At 42.9% G+C, this 24,647-nt stretch overlaps 8 protein-coding genes across 8 annotated transcripts; 4 read left to right on the top strand and 4 right to left on the bottom strand.

Annotated features, from left to right (window-relative positions):
- The first annotated feature begins 468 nt into the window (after positions 1–468).
- ASPZODRAFT_161296 (hypothetical protein) lies at positions 469–12,762 on the top strand. The gene is made up of 14 exons (XM_022726507.1): positions 469–841; positions 898–942; positions 1,004–1,292; positions 1,352–1,479; positions 1,536–1,906; positions 2,151–2,471; positions 10,133–11,100; positions 11,156–11,287; positions 11,349–11,450; positions 11,498–11,607; positions 11,658–11,793; positions 11,846–12,295; positions 12,346–12,596; positions 12,646–12,762. Exons 1-14 carry the CDS (start codon positions 642–644, stop codon positions 12,722–12,724), a joined length of 3,582 nt encoding a protein of 1,193 aa, XP_022578221.1. The 5' UTR covers positions 469–641; the 3' UTR covers positions 12,725–12,762.
- ASPZODRAFT_102359 (hypothetical protein) lies at positions 12,473–14,273 on the bottom strand. Its single transcript, XM_022720804.1, has 5 exons — positions 13,995–14,273; positions 13,876–13,889; positions 13,710–13,766; positions 13,018–13,656; positions 12,473–12,945 (listed from the first exon to the last, which is right to left on the bottom strand). The coding sequence occupies exons 1-5, from the start codon at positions 14,077–14,079 to the stop codon at positions 12,943–12,945; spliced, it is 798 nt and encodes a 265-aa protein (XP_022578220.1). The 5' UTR covers positions 14,080–14,273; the 3' UTR covers positions 12,473–12,942.
- Positions 14,274–14,687: 414 nt separating this feature from the next.
- On the top strand, positions 14,688–16,130 carry ASPZODRAFT_135705 (hypothetical protein). The gene is made up of 4 exons (XM_022723875.1): positions 14,688–14,962; positions 15,011–15,179; positions 15,398–15,959; positions 16,011–16,130. The coding sequence occupies exons 1-3, from the start codon at positions 14,772–14,774 to the stop codon at positions 15,770–15,772; spliced, it is 735 nt and encodes a 244-aa protein (XP_022578219.1). The 5' UTR covers positions 14,688–14,771; the 3' UTR covers positions 15,773–15,959; positions 16,011–16,130.
- On the bottom strand, positions 15,855–17,382 carry ASPZODRAFT_135703 (hypothetical protein). Its single transcript, XM_022723874.1, has 7 exons — positions 17,049–17,382; positions 16,912–16,990; positions 16,774–16,853; positions 16,616–16,680; positions 16,346–16,545; positions 16,011–16,290; positions 15,855–15,959 (listed from the first exon to the last, which is right to left on the bottom strand). The coding sequence occupies exons 1-7, from the start codon at positions 17,254–17,256 to the stop codon at positions 15,912–15,914; spliced, it is 960 nt and encodes a 319-aa protein (XP_022578218.1). The 5' UTR covers positions 17,257–17,382; the 3' UTR covers positions 15,855–15,911.
- Positions 17,383–18,707: 1,325 nt separating this feature from the next.
- Positions 18,708–20,099, top strand: ASPZODRAFT_122642 (hypothetical protein). Its single transcript, XM_022721328.1, has 3 exons — positions 18,708–18,802; positions 18,860–19,575; positions 19,640–20,099. Exons 2-3 carry the CDS (start codon positions 19,089–19,091, stop codon positions 19,810–19,812), a joined length of 660 nt encoding a protein of 219 aa, XP_022578217.1. The 5' UTR covers positions 18,708–18,802; positions 18,860–19,088; the 3' UTR covers positions 19,813–20,099.
- Positions 20,100–20,484: 385 nt separating this feature from the next.
- On the bottom strand, positions 20,485–21,493 carry ASPZODRAFT_19017 (hypothetical protein; the record flags this gene model as incomplete). Its single annotated transcript, XM_022727319.1, has 5 exons — positions 20,485–20,628; positions 20,681–21,182; positions 21,239–21,264; positions 21,316–21,400; positions 21,480–21,493. 5 exons carry the CDS (start codon positions 21,491–21,493, stop codon positions 20,485–20,487), a joined length of 771 nt encoding a protein of 256 aa, XP_022578216.1.
- Positions 21,494–22,056: 563 nt separating this feature from the next.
- Positions 22,057–23,131, top strand: ASPZODRAFT_135701 (hypothetical protein). The gene is made up of 5 exons (XM_022723873.1): positions 22,057–22,088; positions 22,155–22,201; positions 22,281–22,325; positions 22,372–22,510; positions 22,565–23,131. The coding sequence occupies exons 2-5, from the start codon at positions 22,199–22,201 to the stop codon at positions 22,738–22,740; spliced, it is 363 nt and encodes a 120-aa protein (XP_022578215.1). The 5' UTR covers positions 22,057–22,088; positions 22,155–22,198; the 3' UTR covers positions 22,741–23,131.
- On the bottom strand, positions 23,083–24,003 carry ASPZODRAFT_154228 (hypothetical protein; the record flags this gene model as incomplete). Its single annotated transcript, XM_022726063.1, has 4 exons — positions 23,083–23,134; positions 23,183–23,354; positions 23,408–23,766; positions 23,849–24,003. The coding sequence occupies 4 exons, from the start codon at positions 24,001–24,003 to the stop codon at positions 23,083–23,085; spliced, it is 738 nt and encodes a 245-aa protein (XP_022578214.1).
- Positions 24,004–24,647: the final 644 nt, after the last annotated feature.

Genomic DNA, 24,647 nt, shown 5'->3' with positions numbered 1-24,647 from the left:
CAAGTTCTTGATGTTTTTCATGGCTATTGTATTCATAAAACCAATTTTAGAATTAATAATTTATATATAACAGCGGAAATAGAATTAGCACCAAGCGTATGCTGTGGTCGCCGAGTTAAGGGGTCCTTGCCAAGAATTCGGAGTATATCAATCCCCTTGTTGGCATGCTGATAAGAGAGGTACGTACCCAGGCCTACCTAGGTAGGTTACCTGACCGAGGTACCTTTCATGCTTTCAGGGATACTATGGGGGAAGGCACTAACTCATTCAGCCATGGAAAATACCAGGATAACTAGCTAGTAATGTAGCTTTAATAGAGCATTTAATCCCCGATACATTTAGAAGCTCCCTCCACTGTCTTGGCTGACAACCACTGACGAATAACCTTCATCCACGTGATCTAGGAATAGGTGAGGAGTGAATAATACTCTGTGTACTCCGTACCTCTTAAGTACTGAATGCTTAGATGCCTACCAAAAGCCTAACTAAACCCCCTACGTTCATTCTACTAGTGATATCCCAGTCATCTAAACACCTATAAAGGTGAAAACTGAGCTAATTTGTTGCTTGTGGAGCTGTCCAACTTTCGTTCTTCTACAGGATTAATGTTATGCTGCTGCAAACTCCTTATTTAAAGTAATATGCAATTTCCAATGCATACCTGGGCGCTTGCGCTTGCCAATATACTACTGCCCATTTCTATCATTGTCTTTGCGACAGGGTTCTTTCCATATAAACCTTTGCTTCCTGGCCTGGCTACTTTTCCTGAAACCGGGAATATTAATGCACCACCACCAGTCTTCGATAAAATTATATTCATGGTGGTTGATGCTTTGCGGAGGTAAGACACTCAATGTACTGAGTGATATTCAATATATGAGTAACTAACATTCTCAGTGATTTTGTATTTGACCATGGATCAGGTTTCCTCTTCACACAAAGGTTGGCCTTTTATTTGGATTTTTAGTGATATCAATTATTTTTTTCTGACATTTCTCACCAGCTTGATCCAGTCGGGGTCTGCACTTCCATTTACTGCTTATGCTGGTTCCCCAACGGTCACAATGCCTCGTCTCAAGGCGATTACCACTGGATCAGTACCATCATTTCTTGATGTGATCTTGAACATTGCCGAATCCAGCAGTGTATCAACGCTCAGTAATCAAGACACATGGTTGGCTCAACTGAAAGCAAGAGGTGGCCGGCTTGTCATGTATGGAGACGATACTTGGCTCAATCTTTTCCCGGACATGTTTGACAGAGCTGATGGAACCACGAGCTTTTTTGTTTCGGTTAGTCAACCGCGGAAACAACAAAACACACCATGGTAAACTGATTCTTTAACTCTTAGGACTTTGTCGAGGTTGATAACAATGTGACTCGGCATATCCCATTTGAGCTTTCAAATAGCGATTGGACAGCTCTTATCATGCATTACCTTGGCCTTGATCATATTGGACACAAGGCAGGCCCTAATAGGTAGGTAAACATCTATTGGCTGTCTATCTGATTAGATTTTCTAATAGAACTTCAAGCCCCTACATGAAGGGGAAGCAGAATGAGATGGACTCTATTGTCAAACAAATATATACAGCTATGGAAGAGAATGAACATCTCCAGTCAACACTCTTTGTGCTTTGTGGGGACCACGGCATGAATGAAGCTGGGAATCATGGTGGGTCGTCGGCTGGTGAAACCTCACCTGCACTTGTTTTCATCTCTCCTAGGTTCCAGGGGAGAAGTTACCCAAAAGAAAGCCCTATCGAGGCATCCCAACCTTTTCAATATTACCGCACCGTTGAACAATCAGACATTACACCAACAATCGCGGGGTTACTTGGGTTACCGATTCCTTTAAACAATCTGGGGGTATTTATACCGGAGCTCCTCATGATGTGGGATGAAGGTATGGTTCTCCCCCGATATGTCGGAGATTGGTCAAGAATTAACATTTGCAGATCCATTAAGAGTTAGCATTTTATTGGAGAATGCTAAGCAATTACTAAGGGTACTGGAGGCAACATACCCTGACCAATTATTTGATCCATCTCTGCGTCCAGTGGGCTGCGGTGCTGATACGATGACTGAACTCGAGAAAATCCACTGTGCGTGGGCAGAAATCTCGTCTGTCACTAATAGGCTCTGGGAAGATGCTTCCGAGATTGAGCCCATCTTATTGCATTTCTTGAAGTCGGCACAGAAAACTATGAGCTTCACTGCAAGTAATTACAATGTCAGCAGGCTCTATCTGGGAATCATTATATCTAGCACGGCTACTTTGCTCTCCTTTCTGTCAACATACAGACAGTTTTCGCGACAAAATTGTTCAGGAGCATATTTTACGTTCTGTGGACTGATCTTCACATGCATGATGTTTGCAAGTAGCTATGTCGAGGAAGAACATCAATTCTGGTATTGGGCTTTATCAGGGTGGACGTTATATTTGCACACCAAATCGAATGCTCTACCAGGTCAACTCACATCATTGCCAATAGAAAACAAAACCATCTGTCTAGCAATTGGCGCCTTGCTTTACAAATTTGGTGCTATTGGGCTTATCATTATGCAGCGTTTCATGAGGCGCTGGAACCAAACTGGGCAAAAATTTGCAGCTGAGCCAGACATCTCGCGCAATTTTTTTCCTTTCCATGTCAACATGCTTTGGACATTGATCATAATCACCTACGCCGATTCATGCAGACATTTGATTTATTATCTGCCTTCTAAATTGATTTTCAAATTAGCCGCCATCATCACTACTTGCATCGCTCTTCTGTTCAAGTTAGCATTCGTGGCACTAGACTCCCCGGAGCTTCTTTACGACTGCTACCTGGCCAGGCAATTGATGGATAAAATCCAGTATTTTTCTCCTCTTTGGTTGGCTCGATTTGTTTTCTGCAGCATCGGTCTTCTTACGATAGTTTCGTTTCAAAAGAAAACGCAACAGGAAAATCGTAAGTTGGCCATTATCCATCACATTCGTTTATACTAACTATTGGGACAATAGTATCAAATAGGATTCTCCACGAGGCTCTGAACCTTTTTTTATTGACACAATCTCGCGCGACAAATATCCCACTTTTTCTTCTCTTCAGGCTTCAACTTTCGATTCTTTGTGCAATGGACTTGACTGGTGTTGAAACGTCTATCACGTTACTTCTCTATCAGTACATGACCTTCTTTGCATTTGGTGGATCAAATGCTATATCATCCGTTGATCTTTCTAGTGCGTACAACGGTATAGGCAGCTATGCAGCCTCGTTAGTGGGGCTGTTGACATTTGTGGGCAATTGGGCAGGTCCCATATGGTGGTCTTCAGCATTCTGGCTCCTGCTGGCTGCTCAGGCGCCAAATAAAATGAAAGCCCATATTGCAGTGTCAACATGCTATGCTGCAGTGGCTTTATTATCTGTGATGGCTGCATGTACACTGCTGCGAACACATCTTTTCATATGGACTGTGTTTTCACCCAAATTCCTCTATAGCATGGCATGGACTTTGGGAAGTCATATCGGAGTGAACCTGTTGTTTTATTCGGGTTGGAGATTCTTCTGAAAGAATTTCTGCTGAAGACTTCGGACATACAATTATTTTGGTGTACAGTATAGAATAGACTAAATCAAGGCGCCGAAAAGATCGTCTATCGCATTCTTCGCTCGCTTACTCTTTTTTATAACCTTTGCTTTTTCGCGGGATACCCTTTTTAGAGGTATAGTGCCATTTTCCGAACGAGCCACAACTTCTCCAATGTCTTCTTGTCCTGTTTTCCGGGCGAGCGGACGCCTGGTGGCCTCCAAATTATTCAACACCTGGATTTTGGCATTCTGACTGAATCTTACTGCTCTAGCAAGGCGACTTAACAGGGCCAACAAGACAGTGCCTAGGGTCGAGAATTGATTATCACATATAACTGTCGAGAAAGCTCTATTATAAAATTAGCATCGAGAACCTTCCATAGCTTGTAAGCTTTGCGTAGGTCAAAGCTATCGAATGACTTACATAAAAGAATTGGGTATAACATTTTCCACGAGATACTTTCTATACATGTTGGCAGAAATGCTAGGCAGTGGTTTCTGGGTAGCATGCGCCATGACGTGGAATGAGGTGCGTATCAGGATGGATAGCCATTTCCACCATTTTGATTTTCCATGTTGATTTTTGTTACGATGAGCAATCAGCTGAAGCATTGCATGTGCAGAATAAATCTGCTCGATATCCATGTCAGAATTGGGAGCCAGCATTTCAATGGCTAAGTCGATTTTCCTTCTTGTTTCTTCTCAGCCTAATTTTAGCGCCCGATAGCTGTACAGAACTGAGTGAGAGTTTAATAGAAATTATAGAAATATAAAGCTAGCATAACTTGATCTCTTAAATTCAACGAGAATCCAAGATCATGAAAATCTTGATGTTAAAATAAAGTTGTGAGGCAGGTGGAGCCAGCCCTGCTTAGGTAGTTAACTAGTGCAGAGTACAGAGTACTCTGTACTAAACTACGTGGTTGATAATTACAATGTATGAATTCCCGTGATACAATTCTGGACATGACTAGAAACCCCCAGTCTTTAGAAAATGCTACCTATTATTACTGGAATTCAGGCTTTATTGTCCGGCTTACAAATGTCGATTCCAAAATCTCCCAGAGGCAATCGCAAGATAACGGTAGGTTTAGAACACTCTGGACAATCGGCCAATGTTGCTTTGAATTGAATCAAGCTCCTCTCGCTCCATGTGACACATTGGCTCACTAGAGTATACTGATGCCAGGACTAGAATAGGTATAGAACTCAGAGTGGGAAGCTGGAGATACTCTAGCTCACGTGCCAAGAGGGTCGATATAGTACTGTGACATCCCATGTGCTGGGTGAATTCCTGGTTCTGAGTTGTATCTTGCTGCGCAGTCAAGGAGCGGTCACCTTTTCTAGAGAAAACTGACCATTGTCCTGGACCCCCTAGTTACATTACTCCCCTAACTTTATCTGGCAGTAGTATTTAAATTAAATACAACTGCAACCGGTGTCCAGCGGCTCTAATCGAACCTGGTTGTCCCACAACTCCATTTTTGAAATCTCGAGACCAGGCTACTACGATCTACACTTCAATACCTCGGAACTAGCAATAGCAGCAGGGGATAGAAAAAAGTTCTCATCCATTAGAAGCCTTCTCATAGTAATGATAGTCTTCCAGAGATATCATCACAAACAAAGCTAGATTTCCACAGCAGAAGAACTACCAACTGGAGATGAAAACCAACATTCAGACTCAACTGAAGATCCCATATCTCAGCCATCCAGGGCGTAGAATAGGTTCTTACATATGCCCAAACATTGGTCATCACTCGAGGTACTCCATAACCGAGCGGAATTGGATAAAGGACAGAAGCAAATCGCATCACCTTGCAGGCAAGATGTACATCATCCAGAGAAATCAGTAACGTCTAGATCTCGGTTTTGTGTTCCACTTCAGGGTTTCTCACGCCGGGAACACTCTTAGGCGCACTTAAGAGGTCTTCGGGCCGCGATCGACAATAGTTGCATCATCGTACCAGATATTCATAGACGGGTAGGTGGACGGGGCGCTCCTAAGACCTTCACTGACCCCAGAGGGGCGTCGAGGCGCGTAAGTGCGAACAAGCACAATGTCGCGGTCCGAAGCAGTTGTTCCACGGTCAAACTGTGAGCGGCGGCGGCGTTGGTCGTCACGATACTGCTGATTGATTCGGGGTGCAAATAAACCTTTTCGGGGTTATCAGAAAGATTATGGAGGTTGAGAACAAGAAATATGGATACATACCGACATGCTCAGCGTTTTCAATACTGCGACGCATTTTGGATGGGTTGTCCGGTCCCGGAAAGCGGTCTTCGGTGCCTGCCAGAGGCCCAGTGCCGGTGTGGAAGATCTACATGCACACCAATAAGCTCTTTCCATGCAATGTCCAATCAGTGCCACATACCTTGGGGCGAAAAGATGGGTGTTCTAGCATGACAGAGCTATTCCGAAACTTCTGTACCAGACAGTCTTTCCCTTGAATAGCTAGGCGTCATGTTTAGACTGGCCCGATGTGGAATGCATTTCAAAGAGGCAACACTTACTAGCATAGGATACTTCGGCAACTTTGTCACTGTTGAAGCAGTTCCTGGGAATAATGCATCAGCAATATACACGGACTTCAGGGGGAAGCTTTACCATGAATTTCCAGCCCGAGTATTGACAAACTAAAAGATGGTGAGCACGTCAAAATCCGGATACTCAAGAAACTATATTAACCCACATCAATTATATCAATTGGCTAGTACATTTTGTCAGCAGCTCATTATAAATATGGCATTTTTATTTAAACTTACGTCCTCAAAATTGATAAAGGCATAGCCAACACTAGTCCCTCGCATTAAATACCATTGTAAGGCATTTTTGATAACCTGGCCAAAAAAACTTACTTGCAATTGTTGGCAAAATCTACTCTCGGATGATCAGCAAAGAATCTAAGAGAATGATTCAAGCGAATAACTTACCAATACGAAGATACATGAAGTCATATTTTCCCTTGCTTGTTTCATCAACAATCGCCTTTAGCATAGCCTGCAATTTGATTAGAGACAGAACTATCATTAATTGAATTTATTACCTGATCAATTTTGTTTGGGATGTTTCGAAGCATGATCTTAAAGTCAAAGGTTAATTTCTTGCCATTGGTCCAATGATGAGAAATGATACCACCTACTGTGGTACGAACATCCAACCCAAGTCGGATACGCTCTGTATCGACACAATTCTGGTTATTGAGACGCATATCAGAGAAGCGATCGAGCTCGTAGCCTGTCTCACGGCGCGGCGGTAACGCAAGTCTCTCTTCACTCCTCGACATCCAATCCATGAGGTTAGCATTCTCGTTTGCAGGAACGGTTGAGCGCCCAGTGGGGCTCAGTTCCATGTAAGGATTATGATGACCAAATCTGGTTAAAGGTCGAGAGATGTGGCGACGGCGTACGGTGTCATAGCGGGGTCTTTCTTTCGCCGGAGAGGTAACTATACTGCGAGGTTGGGATGTCTCGTTTATATCGGGCTTGAAAGAGGCCACCTCAAAAATGCAATTCTTTGTGTCTCTGGTTAACAAGAGAAGCTTGGGCGAAAGAACATAGAGGTATTATAGATTAATATTCAACTTACGTCAACAGAGACCCCATTCAAGATTGCCAGAGCATGCTCAGCATCACGAGTATCAAAGAATTCAAGAAGAAACTCGCAAATGTTCTCCTGGCCTGTGATGAGGGGTTTCAGGTTTTTTACATCGCCAAATGTAATTGCCAGGGATTCGAGACAACGGGCCACACTGTGTGAGTTGAGATTTTGGTTGCGGCTGTCGTAAAAGGCAGTAACAAGCAACTGGCCTTCGAAATCGCTTGTCTGATATATGTTTGCCATCTCGGTATGCTGCAAAAATTCTCTGGAAGTGAGGGGGGTAACGCGCCATTCGGGTCGAAGGAGATGTATCTTCTGTATAGCACGTTTTGCCTCACGACTATCTGTGAATGCAACGTACACTTTGCCCATTGCTTCCAGATCTGTGAGGACGAGGCTCTTCAATGTGCCAAACTCTCGACGCTTCGAAATGTTAGCAAACTGTCAAAACACCATAGTCTCAAAGTTGAAACTCAAATATAAAATAGCCAGTTGAAAAAACAGAACCATAACTCTCGTATCAGAGGGTGATATAGTGGTTCGAGACAAGGCCAACCAGAGCAAGAAAGGTAGCAGGGAGATTCTTACATTGAAAAAGCCAGCTAGGCATAAGTGTGAAAGACCGGTCTGGACGTTTTCGATGGCAAATCCGCGGCTGCGTCTCTCAGAGCTGCTTTGATCGATAACTCCGGTGATCGAATTGGATCTCTTAGCCAAGGGAGAATTGCCAATCAGTCCAAAGGCAGGCCCCTGTCTTTCGGATCTTTTGTAGCCACTGGCAGAGCCGTAGTTATCAGGGTCAGAATTGGCAGCTAGATAACCAACCCCAAGTCGATCATGCATTTGGCTCTGAGATGGGGTTCCTTCAAATGAAGGACCAGCTGTATCTCCAGGTATGAAGCTTTTTGCAGTTGGGGAAAGCTGCATTCTACCCAAGCTACCGCCTGGGATCAGAAAAGGATCGGTAACGGGCCTGTGTAGGTTAGCAGGAATATGCTTTCTATCCAACGAAAAAGCTTGCTTACATGGAACACACATTGCGTAGTGTGGTTTGCTTCGATAGAGCGCCGATGCTAGATCCAGGGCAATCTTTTGATTTCGTGTCCTCGGGGGAGAACGCTGTGAGCTTGGTATCTGGAGACCCATGCAATGATATAGCGCCGTTCGAAGAGCAAGGACTGCTCGTTAAACGCGAAGAGTCGTTAGCTCTCATTGTGCAGACTCTCTTCAGTCCCAGTTTCCTGAGGAGCGAGGGAGGGAAAGGCTTTGAGGAAGAGGAACAATAATGGTTTGGTAGTTTTTGCGATATCTTGGAGTCAAATATGTGCTTATGCTGATAACTAAGGTGAAGGGGAAAAGGGAGTTAATCTTTTAAGAGATTCTTTAAGAAAGAGAGAGTAAGAGTTTGGCATATAGTGTTGACAAGACATATTTAGTGCAATATTTAGGTCACATCACCTATACCGATGAAGAAAGTGGCATTATGTTTATATGCATAAGGTATATTCTGATTAGCAATAAAAGTGAAATAATAACCTACCAGCAAGCTGGTTGTAGGATAATCTAAGTTAATAAATAAATAAAATGCATGAACCTCATGATGTAGCTATCATGTTAAAAAGGGGACCTCTTTCTAACGTGTAGAAGTGACTCGGAAGGGTACAGCTGTAAGAATTACAAAAAGCACCTAGGTAGGTATTTAGGTGGCCTGTACATAAACAGAAGAGAAAATTTGAGAATGAAACCCAGCAGGTAAGACTAAAATATAATCCCAGGTGTGTCGGCTGATAGTTGGTAGTTATCCTGAGGCTTCCAAGATTGGTAGTAGCCTCCCGTCCTGTCAAGCCGTTCATCTGTGTCCACGGCCCCCGCCAGGAGAATGAGCCCTCCAAGACAATGAGCATCAGTCTTCCTATACCAAATCAGAGTCACCAGGGACATGTATCTCTTCAGACCTTTCATAATTTAGGGAATTATCAACAAGATGGATTAATAGTATAAAGTTACAAACGTATAACACATACATATATATACATGTATATTGTTAAAAACCTTATTATAAAACTCCAGTACTCGGGGATACAACCCACTAGGCCAAAGGTCAACATAGAAATACATGTCACTGGCGACCCTGGTTTATTTAAGATGAAAAAATCGATGCTCATTGCCCTGGAGGTACTCCAACGGAGCCGTGGAATGCATGGACCTGAATCCGACGGCTTGACTGGAGGGGCCGGTTAGATACCTGATCAATTAAAGGTAGTTATTATCTACCGAGGTAGATACAGAGTAATTTCCAGTTACCTCAAATCTAAGGTAAGATCAAGTACTCCGTAGCTACTAGATAGTTATGGAGTACAAGAAAGGTATGTTAGTTCAGCTTTATAGGTATTGGGTGGTTATTCAACCGGCCCTTCCTATCAAGCCATCCATGATCCCGCACGACCCCCGTCACGTCACATCACAACGTCCAACAATTTTTCTATATTACTAAATCAGGGTCGCCCAGCAACATGTATCTCTACCAGACATTAGAATAATATCAAAGGTAAAATATCCTGGTAGACACCATTAAGACCCCTCTCTCTCAAATCACGTAATCAAGTCGTGGTGATATAACTAGAGCAGGTCATGGACCTTCCTTTGTTGCTTAAATCTACATCGTAAAATGCACGGACTCGTTCACGCACTCGGCGTGGTTAGCTCTTTAATTATACAACCTTTTCAAAATCCCTGATGTAACCTATCATTTATCTCCTCGCATACCTAGTACTTCATCCTGATCTTTATTTGGGGAACCACTGCCCAGGATGCCATCCATGAATCCTCGAAACGAGCCATCACACGTCTTGAACCAGGTAAGCCATCCAGGACCGATATTCCGTATAGACCCCCTGGCTCACTAGACAAATGCCACTGCCTCTGATGCAGATCATTATATCCCCTTCCGACACAGACTACCTTGACCAATTGATTCCTTCCATCCGAGAATACAGCTTTGGAAACCGCACTTCATTGCTTCTGCAGTGCCTGACTACATTCGCCGGTGATAAGGAGGCTGAGATAGAACGAATCTGCAGCACCAACCATCAAGATTTCGTCACATCTGTCAATCAACTATTACGCATCAGGGAAGGTACCGTGAGCGTTACAGCAGAGATATTGGATCTCAACCAGTCTATTCAAGCGAGCACTGAGCGATTGGCCGAGCAAAAGCGAGCTTTGGTCGAGTCGCGAAGCCATCGACAGAACATTGATGAGACCTTCCGCGCTTTACAAGACTGCCTAGAAGTCTTGCGCCTTGCAAATCAAGTCCATGATTTGCTTGCCAAGCGCAACCATTATTCTGCGCTGCGTGCCCTTGAAGAGCTTCAGAATGTCCACCTCAAAGGCGTTACACAATACAAGATTGCGGAAATGATCCAACGCTCCGTTCCGGCTACACAAAAAGCCATTGCTGAAGCTGTTATGTCTGATCTGAATACATGGTTATACCGAATCCGCGAAATGTCACAGTATCTCGGAGAGATAGCCCTCTACCACACAGATTTACGGAAAACAAGACACAAAGAAAGAATAGAGAAGGTCCCCTTTCTCGAAAATTTTAGGCTGAACTCTGCCATTGAGCTTGTCTCTGATGAACATGAAGAGTATGACTTACTTGAGAATGATGAGCTTCAGGTGGACTTCACCCCTTTGCTTGAATGCTTGCATATTCACCAATCCCTTGGTCACGTGGACAAGTTCAAGGCTGAGTATGCAAACACTCGTCGTCGACAGAAAGAACTACTGATCCCTGCTTCCGTAACCCTGATTGATGAAGATGGCGCTAGCCTACACAATTTGCTGGAAGAAATGGCGGGATTTGCTATTGTTGAACGGTCTACAATGAAAAGAATTCCCGACCTTAGGTCGCCGGTTGATGTAAGCCAAACCATTCAATACATTCACGGGTGGGATAATTTCTAAAAGAAATTAGGTTGATGAGCTCTGGGACTCGATGTGTCAAACTGCAGTCGGCTTGATATCTAAAGCTCTCGGCGAAGTTGATACCGCGGAAAGCATCCTCAAGATTAAAAATCTTATTGCACTGTTTATGCAAACAATGGACGTTTGTGAACCCTATTCCTAGCTAAACATATCACAACAAACAACTAAGGTTTTCACCTCAGACATGGAATTTCTCCGTGATAGCGTTCGATGAGGTTCTCTTGATCTTGTTCAAGAAATATGCCGAGCTACTCAAGAAGAGATTTAGCGATGACTTCCAAGAGGTTAGACGTTCTCAGCCATTTGGTATTCGGATCGGCTGATTTTATAGATCGTCACCACAGATGACTACATGCCTATGCCTATCCAGACTCTTGAGGAGTATGAGAAAGTACTCAATGTTAGTTGGTACAATCCGACTAAACAACATGAACAACAAGTGTATGTACTTTCTCTATTCCTCCTTTCTTGGTACAGATTTAATGATCTAGGTTTCCATGTGTCTTGCCATTTTCGCAAATGTACCCTCTGTGCTGTATTGATATTCGGAACTTTTTAAATCAGTTTTATTTTTTTGCTAACAATGAGTTCTCGCATCCCGATGTTATTGATCAAACGTTACAAAACGTATGTCACCCTGTTTGAGGAGATTACATGATTCTAGTACTGATTATCTAAGGCACTGGATGAATTGCTTTCAAACAAGGTCTGCGATACTCTTGTCGAGCGTCTTTCCTCTCAATATCTCGGCCAGATTGTTCAGATTCTCATCAATCTGGAACACTTTGAACTTGCCTGTCATGAACTAGAGCATCTCTTGGCTGCGGCTCGATCATCGAATGCAACAGGTGGCCCGATATCTTTGAAAGCCACCGAGAAATTCAGAAACAACAAAAAGGCCGCTGAAAAGCGCATTTTTGAAGTTGTAAATTCAAAGATCGATGATCTTGTTGAGACAGCAGAATACGAATGGATGGCACCCGTTCCGCCTAGCGAGCCAAGCAATTACATGCAGACATTAACTCGGTTTCTATCTAACATCATGAATTCAACCTTACTCGGCCTTCCCACAGAGATAAAAGAGCTTATATATTTCGACGCTCTTAGTCATGCTGCGAATATGATCCTGGTCTGTCCATTCATATACTGCTGTTACTCCAGTGCTGATAGTTAGCATAGGCCCAGCCTCTTTTCCCTGAGGTCAAGAAAATTAACCCCAATGGAGTCGCAGCCCTCGCAAAAGATGTTCAATATCTCACAGAATTTGTTGATAGTCTGGGTGTACCCATTTTACGAGAGAACCTGGACGAGTTACAGCAGACTGTGCAGTTAATGCAAGCCGAAAACACGGACGAATTCTATGATATCGCGACTAGGAATAAGAAATATGGACGAGTCGATGCTCTCAATGGCCCCATTCTTTTAGAAAAGTAAGTAATTCGCTATTCTTTTCCGATCTTGCCTACTCAAAAATGCTAGGATCACCCATACGTTGCAAAGCCCGACTAAAGCCGACAAATTTTCTACTCTCTCCTCGAGGTTTGGAAAAAGAACATAGTAGGGGTTCTCTTTGATATATTTCGTGGTATTGTCCGTAGTATAATGGAAATGTTCAATATTGCACTATGCCAACAGACTACGTACATTCCACAGAAACCATATGGAGAAAAGAAAGGAGTATTCAAGGATGTTACTTATGCCTGTGCGATCCGGCCGTGGAAACAAAAATACTCCTCTTACACTAGACAACTTAGAGAGGCTAGCCTGTATTGCAGTTTACTATATAATGAAGTTTAGTGAGTCAGCGGGGAAATTTGAACTTAAGATAGATGTGGTGAGGGTATTACAAACCTGCTGGGGTGGCAAATGGGGATAAGCAGCGTACATGCCCTCAAACATTTGCGGCTGCGCCTGGGCGTATGCTGCAGTCGGGTCTGATTGCACTGGACCTGCATACAGAGGTGGCTGGGCTCTGTATTCTTGGTCTTGTGGAAGACTATGCTGGCCCAACGCACCATAGTCAGGAGGGGGCATATGATGCTGAACACTGTGCTGAGGGGGCATTTGACCAGCTGGCGCCCCTCCGGTAGAGGCAGTGACTGCAGCACCGGCTGCTTGATTCGACCGCTTCGCATGCGAGGTGGCCTCCTCTCGTGGGACTATGTCAATCAAAAAATCAAACATATCTGACTTGGACAGGGCTGCAGCAATGTCTGATCTTTGCAGTGTACGTCGCTTATTGTCTTCAGCATGAATCCAGGCTCGCATAGTCAATTCCGTGATGAAAATGTCACAGCCTTTTGCAAATAAGATAGGTGCTTCAGCTGAGATCATCTTAACTTCCGGGTCTGCTTTCATAACCTTTTTTATCCTTGCCAAGGGTAACTGATGTATTTTATAGTCATGGTTGTCGGATTCGAGATGGTTAATGACATGTTGCCAGTATGTTGTCAAAATGTCGCGAGCTGTTCCCTGTAATCCTTGATTGACCTAAAGGTGGATTAACATGGCGAAAGAACATTCGTTCAGCCTGTCAATCTTACATTTGCCCAAGTGCCAGTATAAAGTTCTGCTACTGGAGCATATCCTTGTGCTGAAAGCTATAGCATGACAAAGGTTAGAATTTCCATTCGTAGAAGCGAAGCTCCGAGCACGCGAACGAGTTAAGAATGGTTCAATATCGGAAAATGTAGGTTCTTTTTCGCGTACCGCTGCACTTGCACCTGTAAGATGAATATGATCAGCTGCTGTCAAAACTCGCGGTAACTCTGTGGTACAATAGGAGAGCCATGTAGAGACCTAGAGGGAATACAATGGAGAGCTATTACCATAGTGACCACCATTTCTGATATCATAGACTGGGGGTTGTCTGCCTTGCTGCTGCCCAGAGCCTTGGGTCACTTGATCCATCATAGAAATCTTGAACGTCTTTGTATGTCGGCCTGAATTATAGGTGAATTAATGAGCCCAATAATGCAGACTATTCTGAAAGTGCTGTAGTCTTTTTTGGCGCAGAGAAGCGACTAGAGATCCTTTGAAAGATTAACTTCAAGTGTAGGGTTAATTAGGAAAGGATATGGTTCTTTAATAGGTCTGTATTGTATAGTTAGTTAAGGCGATGTCGACTCGTTCGACGTTGAGGTTCAGATACCACGTGATCCAACTGCATTGCGTTAGACTACAGATTACAGATTACAGAGTGTTCAAGTTTCAAGAAATTGTTATTGAATAAAGGTTTATGGACATTTTTTACTAAGTACTGGATAATTCAAAATACTACTTTAAAATATAGGTAAATTTGTATGTGTCTATATGTATGTATGGCAGCAGAGTTCCTGGAAGCATCTAGTTAACGGATAACTAGGTAACTACCTGGTAGCTAACTAGGTACCTGACCCCATGCCAGGCATGCGTTCGCGAGGTCAGCTGACATAGCGCCAAACTTACTCGCAGGCATCCACTGGTTACCTTGGCTAATAACAAGTAGGTACCTTATTGGGTCCCACCCACAAATAAAAATTCTCTCTAACATATAAATTCAAAGCACATCCCAGTCAACCCTCAATCCTAGCTTCAACTTCCATTGTCTCTTGTCATCTTGGGACATGAAGAATTCGACATGCTTTGAGAAGACCGCCGCTCAACGTCATGAGGAAGTTGATCTCACAGATGATGAGGTTCAACGCCTTCTACATGATGCCGAGAGCCGGCTACGTGTGAATCAACGGAATATTCAACCAAGTCTGACCGTTGAAATTCCCGATGGCCAGCTTGTGACTGGCTCCCCATTGCCAAGGTTAGAGTGAAAACAGGAAAGATATGTTCGCTCCTACTGACGGATCAGCTCCTCCACTCCCCATTTAGAAGTCAATCATTCTGTCAAATCATACCTCTCTCAGAAAAATGATGTAACTTCAATCGATTCATCACGAATCGTGGATCACAAATCTATGGATGTTTTTCATCCTACTAATTGTGTAATGGCTACGGGGTCAAAGAGACCAGGTGGGAATGTAAGTTGCTTCTCCAATAGTCTCCTTCGCTTCGGTCTTGCTGCTATGATGAGAACATTCCCAATTTTCTATTCTTGACATGGCTTCCACAACTCGTTTTGGGTTGCGCTATGACAGTGAGAGTTTTAATTTTTCATAGTTACTCTGAGCATCTAATTTTTTCACTCTGCCACATACACCATATTTTTAGATATGCTAACAATTTTGGTTCCAAAAAGACTCGAGCTACAGCAGGAAGTGATTGGTTTGATATGCCAAAAACAGAGCTCACTCCCGAACTCAGACGCGATCTACAATTAATACGAATGCGTTCAGTGCTAGACCCAAAAAGACACTATAAGAAAGATAATGCCAAAGCAAAGGCGCCGGAATTTTCACAGGTTGGAACAGTCATTGAAGGCTCTACTGAGTTTTTTGGGGCTCGGATTTCGAAAAGGGATCGGAAGAGAACGTTCGTTGAGGAGGCCCTGGCCATCGAAAAAGATAGCAAACGCCTGGCCTCAAGGTACACGAATGTTCAAACAAGCAAAAGAAGTGGAAAGCGGTCTTTCTACCACAACTTGCGGACAAAAAGAGACCGGTCCAAACAATGATCTGGAGCTTGATGCGAAGTAACAACCGTGTCAATTTTCGATTCTTCTCTTACCCGGCGAGCAAGTTTAGTCACAAATAAGCGCGATCAACGTCACAGCAGTTCGGCGATGAACGCCATGACACCATAGGAATTTTTTTTCAACTCTCTGCGGCCCACATATTCAAAACGACAGCCTGTACCAACATCTGGACCCAGTGTTACTACGCAGTTATCGAACCAAGGTCATCATAACGTACCTGCATGTCAAATGCCGCTGCGCGTCCTGCCTCGATCACTTCCTCGTGATTCGCTTTGCCTTCGGTCATAATTGCGCCTAACTCGTCTGCATCCCTGGTATGTAAAAAGCTGTCATCACCTCGAGGCACAGGTGATAGAACCGCCTTATTTGTCACAAGGCTCAGAGCAGCTACTCGTATTCCACAGTGTCTAGCCACCACGATCTCCGGGACCGTTGACATGCCTACGACATCGGCTCCCAATAAATGAAGCATGCGGCACTCGGCTCTCGTCTCATAGCTATGAGCGTAAGCCAAATTTTGGCGGATAATCATAGTTTGGTTGGGATACGCACCTTGGGCCTCCTACAAAAGCATACACGCCTTCGTGGAGGCGTCTGCTAGTTTCGGATGCCTTTGACTTCCAAGCATTATGTACGGAACAGCGAAGTTCTAAGTCATATGCATCGGATAAAGCAGGGAATCTAACTCCAAACTCCGGTTCATTGGGTCCTCGAAGTGGGTGGATACCTGCTAGCCCGGCAAGGAATATATGCTGGATGACCCATGTGAGAATGATTTCATGGGGGAGTGGGAAATAGCGAAGGAAAGGAAAGCACACTGACATCGTTCAATACCACAATATCGCCGACTGCGTACTCAGGGTTCAGCCCCCCCGCCGCATTGGTAACTGGATCGTGTAAGTAATGAATTCTCCGAGGTACATTCATTCCCTCCGATCAAGTTGGAGGTGATATTAGAGCAAAAGAGTTGTATTACATACGGAAAATTGTCTCAATTCCCATCAGCTTAAACACTCGAATAGGAAATGTCACTTGATCAATGGAGTGGCCTTCATAAAAGCTTAATATTTTAGTACGTAGAGCATCAAAAGTGCAAGCCACAGGAAGCTTTATCTTACTGTGCACGGCCAACCATCAATACTGCTGGGACTTTACCAGCAAGGAGCCCGAAGACTAGCTTTCCGGAATGTCCAGTTACTATAAGTATAAGCGGAGTGCTGTATTCAAACCCATGGAATAAGCCAGTTGGGGTTACCAGTCAATTGGGGGAAATGGGGTATATCCGAATAGTCATATTCCGCCTTCGGTGAAGAATGAACCGTATCTGCGAGCCCTCCGAGGCCTGATCCACAAACAATAGCAACACGAGGAGCAAGTAAAGGCGAGGGTAGGCGTGATTTTAAGAATTCTATTGTGTCTTTTGCCTTATCAAACAATGATGCTTCAGTTTGTAGTTGGGACATTTTGAAGATGAGAGAAAAATGAATATATGGGCGATCAACAGACAGAAATAATATTGATAATAAGAAATATGTAGATTAGCAGTAGTATGGAGCAACTAATATTATAATTTTTAAAAATGATTGAGGGGTGAAGAACAAATATAGACTAGTCTATCCCCCCACTTGAAAACCTTGTAACTTGCTCCAGCTCTCAGAGACATGAAAAATCTTATACCGTTCAAATAGAGTAGTACCCCGGAGTAGATAAAGTATATCAAAAGGCCCCTGGAAAGTTTTTCAGTTTAATGCAAGGAAAATTCGCCAGCAAATGGAAAATTACTGGCGAACCAGAAGCTTTTCTACTCAGTAGGGATAATATGGAAGTTTAGACCCTATAGTTGGTTATACGAGTGCTCCATACCTAGTAAACCTTTTGCCTACGGAGTATATTGAAAGTAAGTTAGTTTTTGATGGGCAAGGAGCCCGTTACGGAAGAGAATAATGATAGATGGTGATGATGAATGAAGCTTTCTACTAAATATTCTGTACTACATAATAACCTGATCTACTCAGTAGGATGCACTCGAGGCGACGCTTAGACTAGCTAGGCTGAGCTCTCCAACTGGAATTTGAGATAGGTAGTAGGTCCAAGGTAATGGAGAGTGATACGCGTACAGCCCCTAGCTATACGGGTACAGCCTCTAGCCATAGGCGTACAGCCCTTAGCTTCCATTTATAGTTAGACTACCTATACTTAATTGTCATAATTAATTCTACTATTAATTCTTATATTGATGCTAAGGTGATCCTTATATTAATCTCTAAGTGATTTCTATATCAATTTCTATGCTAATTCCTAGGTTAATTACTGGAGTAATTCCTATATTAATTTACAGTAATTATATAAGCCTATAATAATTATTAATATATAACTAAGTATAGAGTAGGGCTAGAGGCCTAATAGATAAGATATTCTTATCTAGAGCTACTCTATATATCTACTCTATTAATCTATATCTATACATATAAGTCTTTGTTCTATTACTATTATTATTAGCTCTCTTATATTTATAATAGTTATACTTAATATTATTAATATTATTAGACTCTAGTGCTAAATTTATAGGTAGGCTATAGTTAATCTTTATAGAGTATAAAGTATAGTATAGAGTAACTATATGCTAGGCCGTCTATATATTAATACTAACTATAAATAGAAGGTAAGGGCTGTACGCCTATAGCTGGGGGCTGTACCCATATCACTTCCCCAAGGTAACTAACTAACTAATCAATCACTTTAGGTAGGTAGTTAAGTGTACAGAGTACGGCGTATAAGTTAATTATAGAAGGCGGTGTGCATGTGCCCACCAGGGCAACTACTAAGTTAACTATGGAAGGCGGTGAGAGTGGTTGGCTTGAATCCTTTTCTACATCTTGCCTGCGAAACGGAGGAAGCCGACTTAAAAGCCCATCCGAGGAGTCTTGTAGGCTCATTATTATATTTTCATGAAATATGTCCTTCCACTTGACGATGCGCTCGCCTTTCAGGGCGGCCCAGTCATTTAGGGTAAGGCTGCTCCTTTAAATCAATATATTACAAGCATACTAAAGAATTTTAATCAAGTTCACAACACCATGTCATTCTTTGGTGAGCCAGGCGCAAGGGATGTCTAGTATATCTACCAAGCCTACACCATCTCCAAGCCATAAAGAGATAGAGTCGGGGATGTAAGTATTCATTTTTTACTGTCTATTCTAGACCTTTCCCATCAAAAAACGAAAATTATAGTTGAACTAAGAAATACTACTACCCACAGTGCAGCCAGTGAACCACAAGATATTAACATAAAAGAATGGTTTGTTTGTCCTTGAGGTATATAATAAAATGCTATGATGGCCTAATCATACATGATAGGGCTAATCGGTTGGACTGGGTGAACGAAGAACTTCGTCTACCTCGAAATGTGCAAGCGATCTACCTGCGACCTCTGCGGAGAAAAGCCCAATATGGCCTGCCAGTCTGCGATCTTCAATTGAGGTCGTACAACGTTCAGAATCTAGAATTCTTCGCGGATTTTGCTCTACGCGCTGCCTACTATCTGAAGCTTCCCGTGTCCGGCCCAGTCCCTTTACCACGCATCGTTGAACGTTGGACGGTCCCTCGAAGCAACTTTGTACACAAGAAAAGCCAAGAAAACTTCGAGCGAATTACACTGCGTCGATTGATACAGATCAAAGATGGGAGCCCCCAGGCAGTGCAAGCATGGCTAGCTTTTCTTCGCAAACATGCATTTTATGGAGTTGGGATGAAGGCAAATGTGTGGGAACATGAAAGCATTGGTATCATACTCCTCGTTTCTTAATCAAGGTTTTGTACAATTTACTAATTATTCTAAACTTACAGATGTTATCAAAGCAATGGATGCAGCGATTGCACCGGCCGAGAAGTCTCTTCAGCATCGTTTCGCGCAGTTCAACCAACAAGATTTGGAACCAGGGATTCCGTTATCAAAATTGGTGGATACCATACAACCCAATAGCTCGAGGGCCCCCCTGACAGGGGTTCGTGGTCATTGACCAAAATCAATTCTTATTTGAGTGTACCATTGTCGAGTTTCTTCAATATCTATGGAAAATTTCATGTGACAGAACGAATTCTTGGCGGATTTATCAGTACTTTAGTACTTTAGGTTATGTTTCCATGTGGTTTCCTTACGGCTATTAGAGGCTTGAGATAGGCTTGTATGGTTAGAGTAGCTTTGTCAAACAATAAAGAGAACTAAACTGACTACATATGCAGTATTATGGTCTATAATTCTCTATAGGGTGGGGTTGGTTATAGTTAGATAAAACCCTTACTAGTGATTGTACAAAAGAATTCCCGTCCACTTAAACCCCTTCACCTTATGCTAGTAATTACATCTGTGGGTGGACATGGTAATTTCTATACTATAGTTATAGTAGGTGATATGCTGGATAGAGGTGAATACAGGAAGGAAACTTAAACTTGAAGATAGACTACAGCTATTTGATGAAACAAAATACCATTTTCATTTTCAAACTTTATTGAACCTGCACATGAATACAATGATGGTTATGCATTATCACATCCATATGCCTCCCCTCTGGACACTCTATGAAAGTCGAAAGGTAAGACCTACTTGCTGAAATCAAGGTCTAAATCCTTACCACTATCCGGCAAGATAGCAACCAGAGAATAGAGATAACAGCTTTTTTAATGTTCAGGGCTTAAACGCTCTCAAGGACCTGCTCCTTGAATTCGCGTTCAACCTTGTGGCCTTTGTCATCTGTCGTGGACTCTCCGTGCAAGTTCAGCAACGCACCAAGATCGAACTTGGGGGATTTGAGGAGCTTGACTTTACGAATGTGAACCTATACCACTGGTCAGTACATAAAGTTGACGGGGAGATGAATAAACACGAACATTCTGCAGAGGATAGATTCCTTGGGTAGCCTTCTCAATCTCGCGACCGATCACCTCCGGGATGAGCTTAGTGGTGAGCTGCGCAAGAGTGCAGCTGCTGGCCTCACGTTGCATAATCTCGGTCATCTTCTTGCGAATGGCACGGATCTGGGAAGACCGCGCATAGGTAGTCTTCTTGATCTGGTTGGGGCGTCTCTTGGTGAAGGCAATGGTGAAGAGGCGGAGAAGATAGTCGTCGGTGGTCTTCACCGTCACATTGGCCTCAATTAGAGACTGCCACTTGCGGACAAGAGATCGCAGCTTGTCGGTAGTGAAATCCAAACCGTGGAAGTTGGTCAGACAGTTCTTTCCCTGGATCTCATCCACGCGAAGTTTGATCTTGCGGAAGGCGTGGTCCTCGTCGTTTTGCAGGTCAGCGAGGGAAACTTCGAAGATACGGCCCTTGAGGGAGTCATTTGCGTTCTTGAGGCCGCTGGTACGGTTGACAAGGGTCTTTCCGACGCTTTAATCATGAGTTAGCCTTCAATCTCATTGATTCGTCAACCATTCGGTACATACTCCCTGATTTGGAAGGTCGAGGGCGCCTGGTGAGTGTTAGCACTGTGTCCTGAGTAAGTTGACTCACAAAAACTAACCTTAACAGAGTATTCGTCCTTCCTTGAAAAGGGATCAACAGTCCTCTTCTTCACACCCTTCTTCCCCTTGGACAAGCGCTTGTTCCTGCAGAATCAGTATATTGACGTTCTTCGACCCGAGATGACCATGAGCAGATAGAGCCAAGGGAGATCAATTTACTTACTTTCCAACAGCCATGATTGCGACTTGGGTCTATCTGTGCAGTTGGCGGAAGACAGACGGATTGTATCGCACCGCGCTTGGGTGGAGGAAAACGGTCGACTTTGCGCTGGCGGTCGGCTGGTAGCGTTGAAAACCAAAAACCCACACACAGAAAATTCGGCTAAGCGAGGCGTTGACCCTATGTATTACATAATCACAACTATCACGTGTGAACTGCCTAATCTTAAATCTATTATCTAAGTCCCTGGAACATCCAGGCTTAAGAAGTAGTTAGTAGAGTACTCCATACGCCAAGTGAACTAGCTACTAACTAGTTATTTACTAGTTGACTATACTCTAATCCAGTCGAATGCCTGTGTAGGTTAGTGCTCCTAGGCTAGAGCAAGTTGCATCATCATTGAAATTACTACCCTGCTGTTTTTTAGGAAACCCAGTATAAGGTAATCAACCATATTCTTGGATATGTAGACAAGATTTAACAATCTCCTATTTATCAACACCAGGATCAATTTGAATCATCATTAACATTTTGAATCGAGTTTGTTCTGTCGGATTTTTAGATACCTTCCTACATTGGAGTACCCTACTGTGACATATTCTGTCTTGCTGGGTAGGTTAAGGTGGATGAATAGGCTGCAGGTTCTGGTCTTTGAATAATTACACTAATTATGGAAAGGAATCAAATACCAGATTACTATTGTACACTACAGTACAATAAATATGGTAAATCGACTTGCATCTTGATTAATATGGTCTTTATTTTACCTTCTCTCTAATTCTATCCTTCCTTTTCGGTGGGCAGGGGAAAAGAAAGAAGTCAAGCAGACAGCCCCAAGGTCCGAAAAAGGTAACTAAGTAATAATGCTATAGTTGATTTATACTGACTGGAGAAGAGGGAGCCCTTGGCTACCACCTTTTCATGTTTGTTTTGCAATCATGAGAATTCAATTATCGTGAAGCTCGATAAGAAGTTAGGCTTGGGCAACCTTTCTTGCAAGGTGTGCGGCCAACGCTTCCAGACAGGGATAAATTGTAAGTTCCAGCTCTTTATCCAAGTTAAGGCATAACGTGACTTATATACTGTAGATCTCTCTGCCCCCGTTGATGTATATTCGGACTGGGTTGATGCTTGCGATGCCGTCGCTAAAGATACCGCTAATTATTACGGAACTCATGATACCAAAGGGGCACGGTTGCAAAACGCGTCTACGTCTCCCGATCCTCCAAGAGAACACGATGAAAGATTGGGCGAGGATTATTGATTTCAGCACTGGTGATTCAAGATATATAGATATAATGAATCACGGTGTTATTAGCGATCGGTCTTGATATTTTTAACGCGGAATGTGTTAGATGTTTGTTAAGTAATTGCCGATAAATATAAATTTGCAAAAGCAGTTGCCATGAGCGCAGTAGCCAGAGAGGAAAGTCATGTATCCATGGGACCATGGGAGCCATCATCCAGAGCCATTTCGGCCCAATAGTTAGGTAAATAGGCATTCCCTCGCAATCGAACATTAATCTGGGGGAAAAATATTGACCTAGCGCGAGGGCGTCTTGTTTCTAAAATCAAAACCGCGTGCCCTTGGAAGAACGTTGAGAGCCTATAATGTATAATATCTGTCGCCAAAATCACCCAGGCCAGGAATTATGTACCTGGGACTGTTAGCATAGAGGTGGTGTGGAATTACGGTCTTGACTAACTTTTTTTCATCGAGGCCTTGATCGATGAATGCAGAAACAACCCTGAGGCTCGGGAAACGCTCTGCAAAATCTGCAACTCCAGAGGGGCTGGCTATCAGATTTAAGAAAAGTATATGCTCTTCAGGAACGCCTTTTGCTTTCAACACCTCGACGGCAAGCGTGGCCGAGCCTCCTACTGGGAGATTAGTGTTCTGACGATGTATAAAGAAAATGAAGAGCTCTTACCAGTCGCAAACATCGGGTCCAGGAGTAGAACCCATCTCTGAGCAATGTCACTAGGGAGCTTCTCATAGAAAAGCTTAGGCTTGCAAGTTTCTTCATCTCTTTGTATCAATATTTTCCCAATGCGAACTGAGCGGCAACAGTCCCTTAAGCCTTGTTCCATAGCTTCACCTGCCCTCATTATAGAAACACCACATATCTTTCCTTGGAATTTCACGCCTAGGTATGTCCTGCCAACAGGCGTCGTGACTGGATGTTCTATGACTGGAAGATGGTTTAAACCCTCTTCTACTAGCAAACGTATTATGCGGTTTGAATAAAAGATAAAGTCGGCGCGAGTCGTCTTTTTATCCCTTATCATTCTATTAAGCCATCAATGAGGTCTCATGTCAACTATGCAACGACCTATCATTAGAAGCTTTTCAAGTCCAGGAAGAATCTTACGTTAAGAGTGCAATCAACTGAGGAGTTTGAGGGAGGACGTGAACATTATCATATGAGACAGCTTTTGACACAGTCGCAGCAGGTTTCTCAGCCTCTGGCCTATATATAGGCCCAACACCTTGGACGGGCGAAGGGACAGGTTCTAGCTGATCCATGATGATAAGTGGAAGGGTATTTGAAAGAAGGAGGATGTGAGGCAAGTTTTGATAGGTTTGTGTGAAGATGGAGGAGGTAAGGTATCCTTTATATAGAGGTGAGATGAGGCTTCACATAAAAAAAGAAAAAACCCCATGTTATTGGTAAACTAAAATTATGAAGAAAGTTATGAAAGATTATGAAAGATTATAAAAAGTTTATTAGATATTATAAAAAATATTCTAAAATGGTTTAAGATAATGAATAGTTTCTAAGGATATATTAGTGTTAGGAGTAAAATAAGAATATTGATGATAAGGAAAGAAGCACCTAATATCAACACCTCAAAGGACTGTCCTATGATGGCCCTGATAATATCAAGTCAATTATATTAGTTGTGTTATAACCCTAGGATCTCTGGATATCACTAACCAGCTTAAATAAGATTAAGGACCTAGTCTATTAATATCTACTAGACTTAAGTATACTTTATTTAGGTGAGAGTAGCTATATACTAGTCCTCTTAATACTAAATGAAGATAGTGTGATATTCAAAAGCTAAGTGTCTAAAAGAAAATCTCTATTCTATCACTACTATAGGTTAGAGGGGAGGTATCTATATATCTCCCTTTAGCTTATTTAATTTAATAGGTTTTATAGAGAT

Source organism: Penicilliopsis zonata (genome assembly GCF_001890105.1).
Source record: "Penicilliopsis zonata CBS 506.65 unplaced genomic scaffold ASPZOscaffold_17, whole genome shotgun sequence".
Classification (NCBI taxonomy): Eukaryota; Fungi; Ascomycota; class Eurotiomycetes; order Eurotiales; family Aspergillaceae; genus Penicilliopsis; species Penicilliopsis zonata.
Note: the sequence above shows the minus strand (reverse complement) of the source record. Positions and strands in the feature narration are given on the sequence as shown.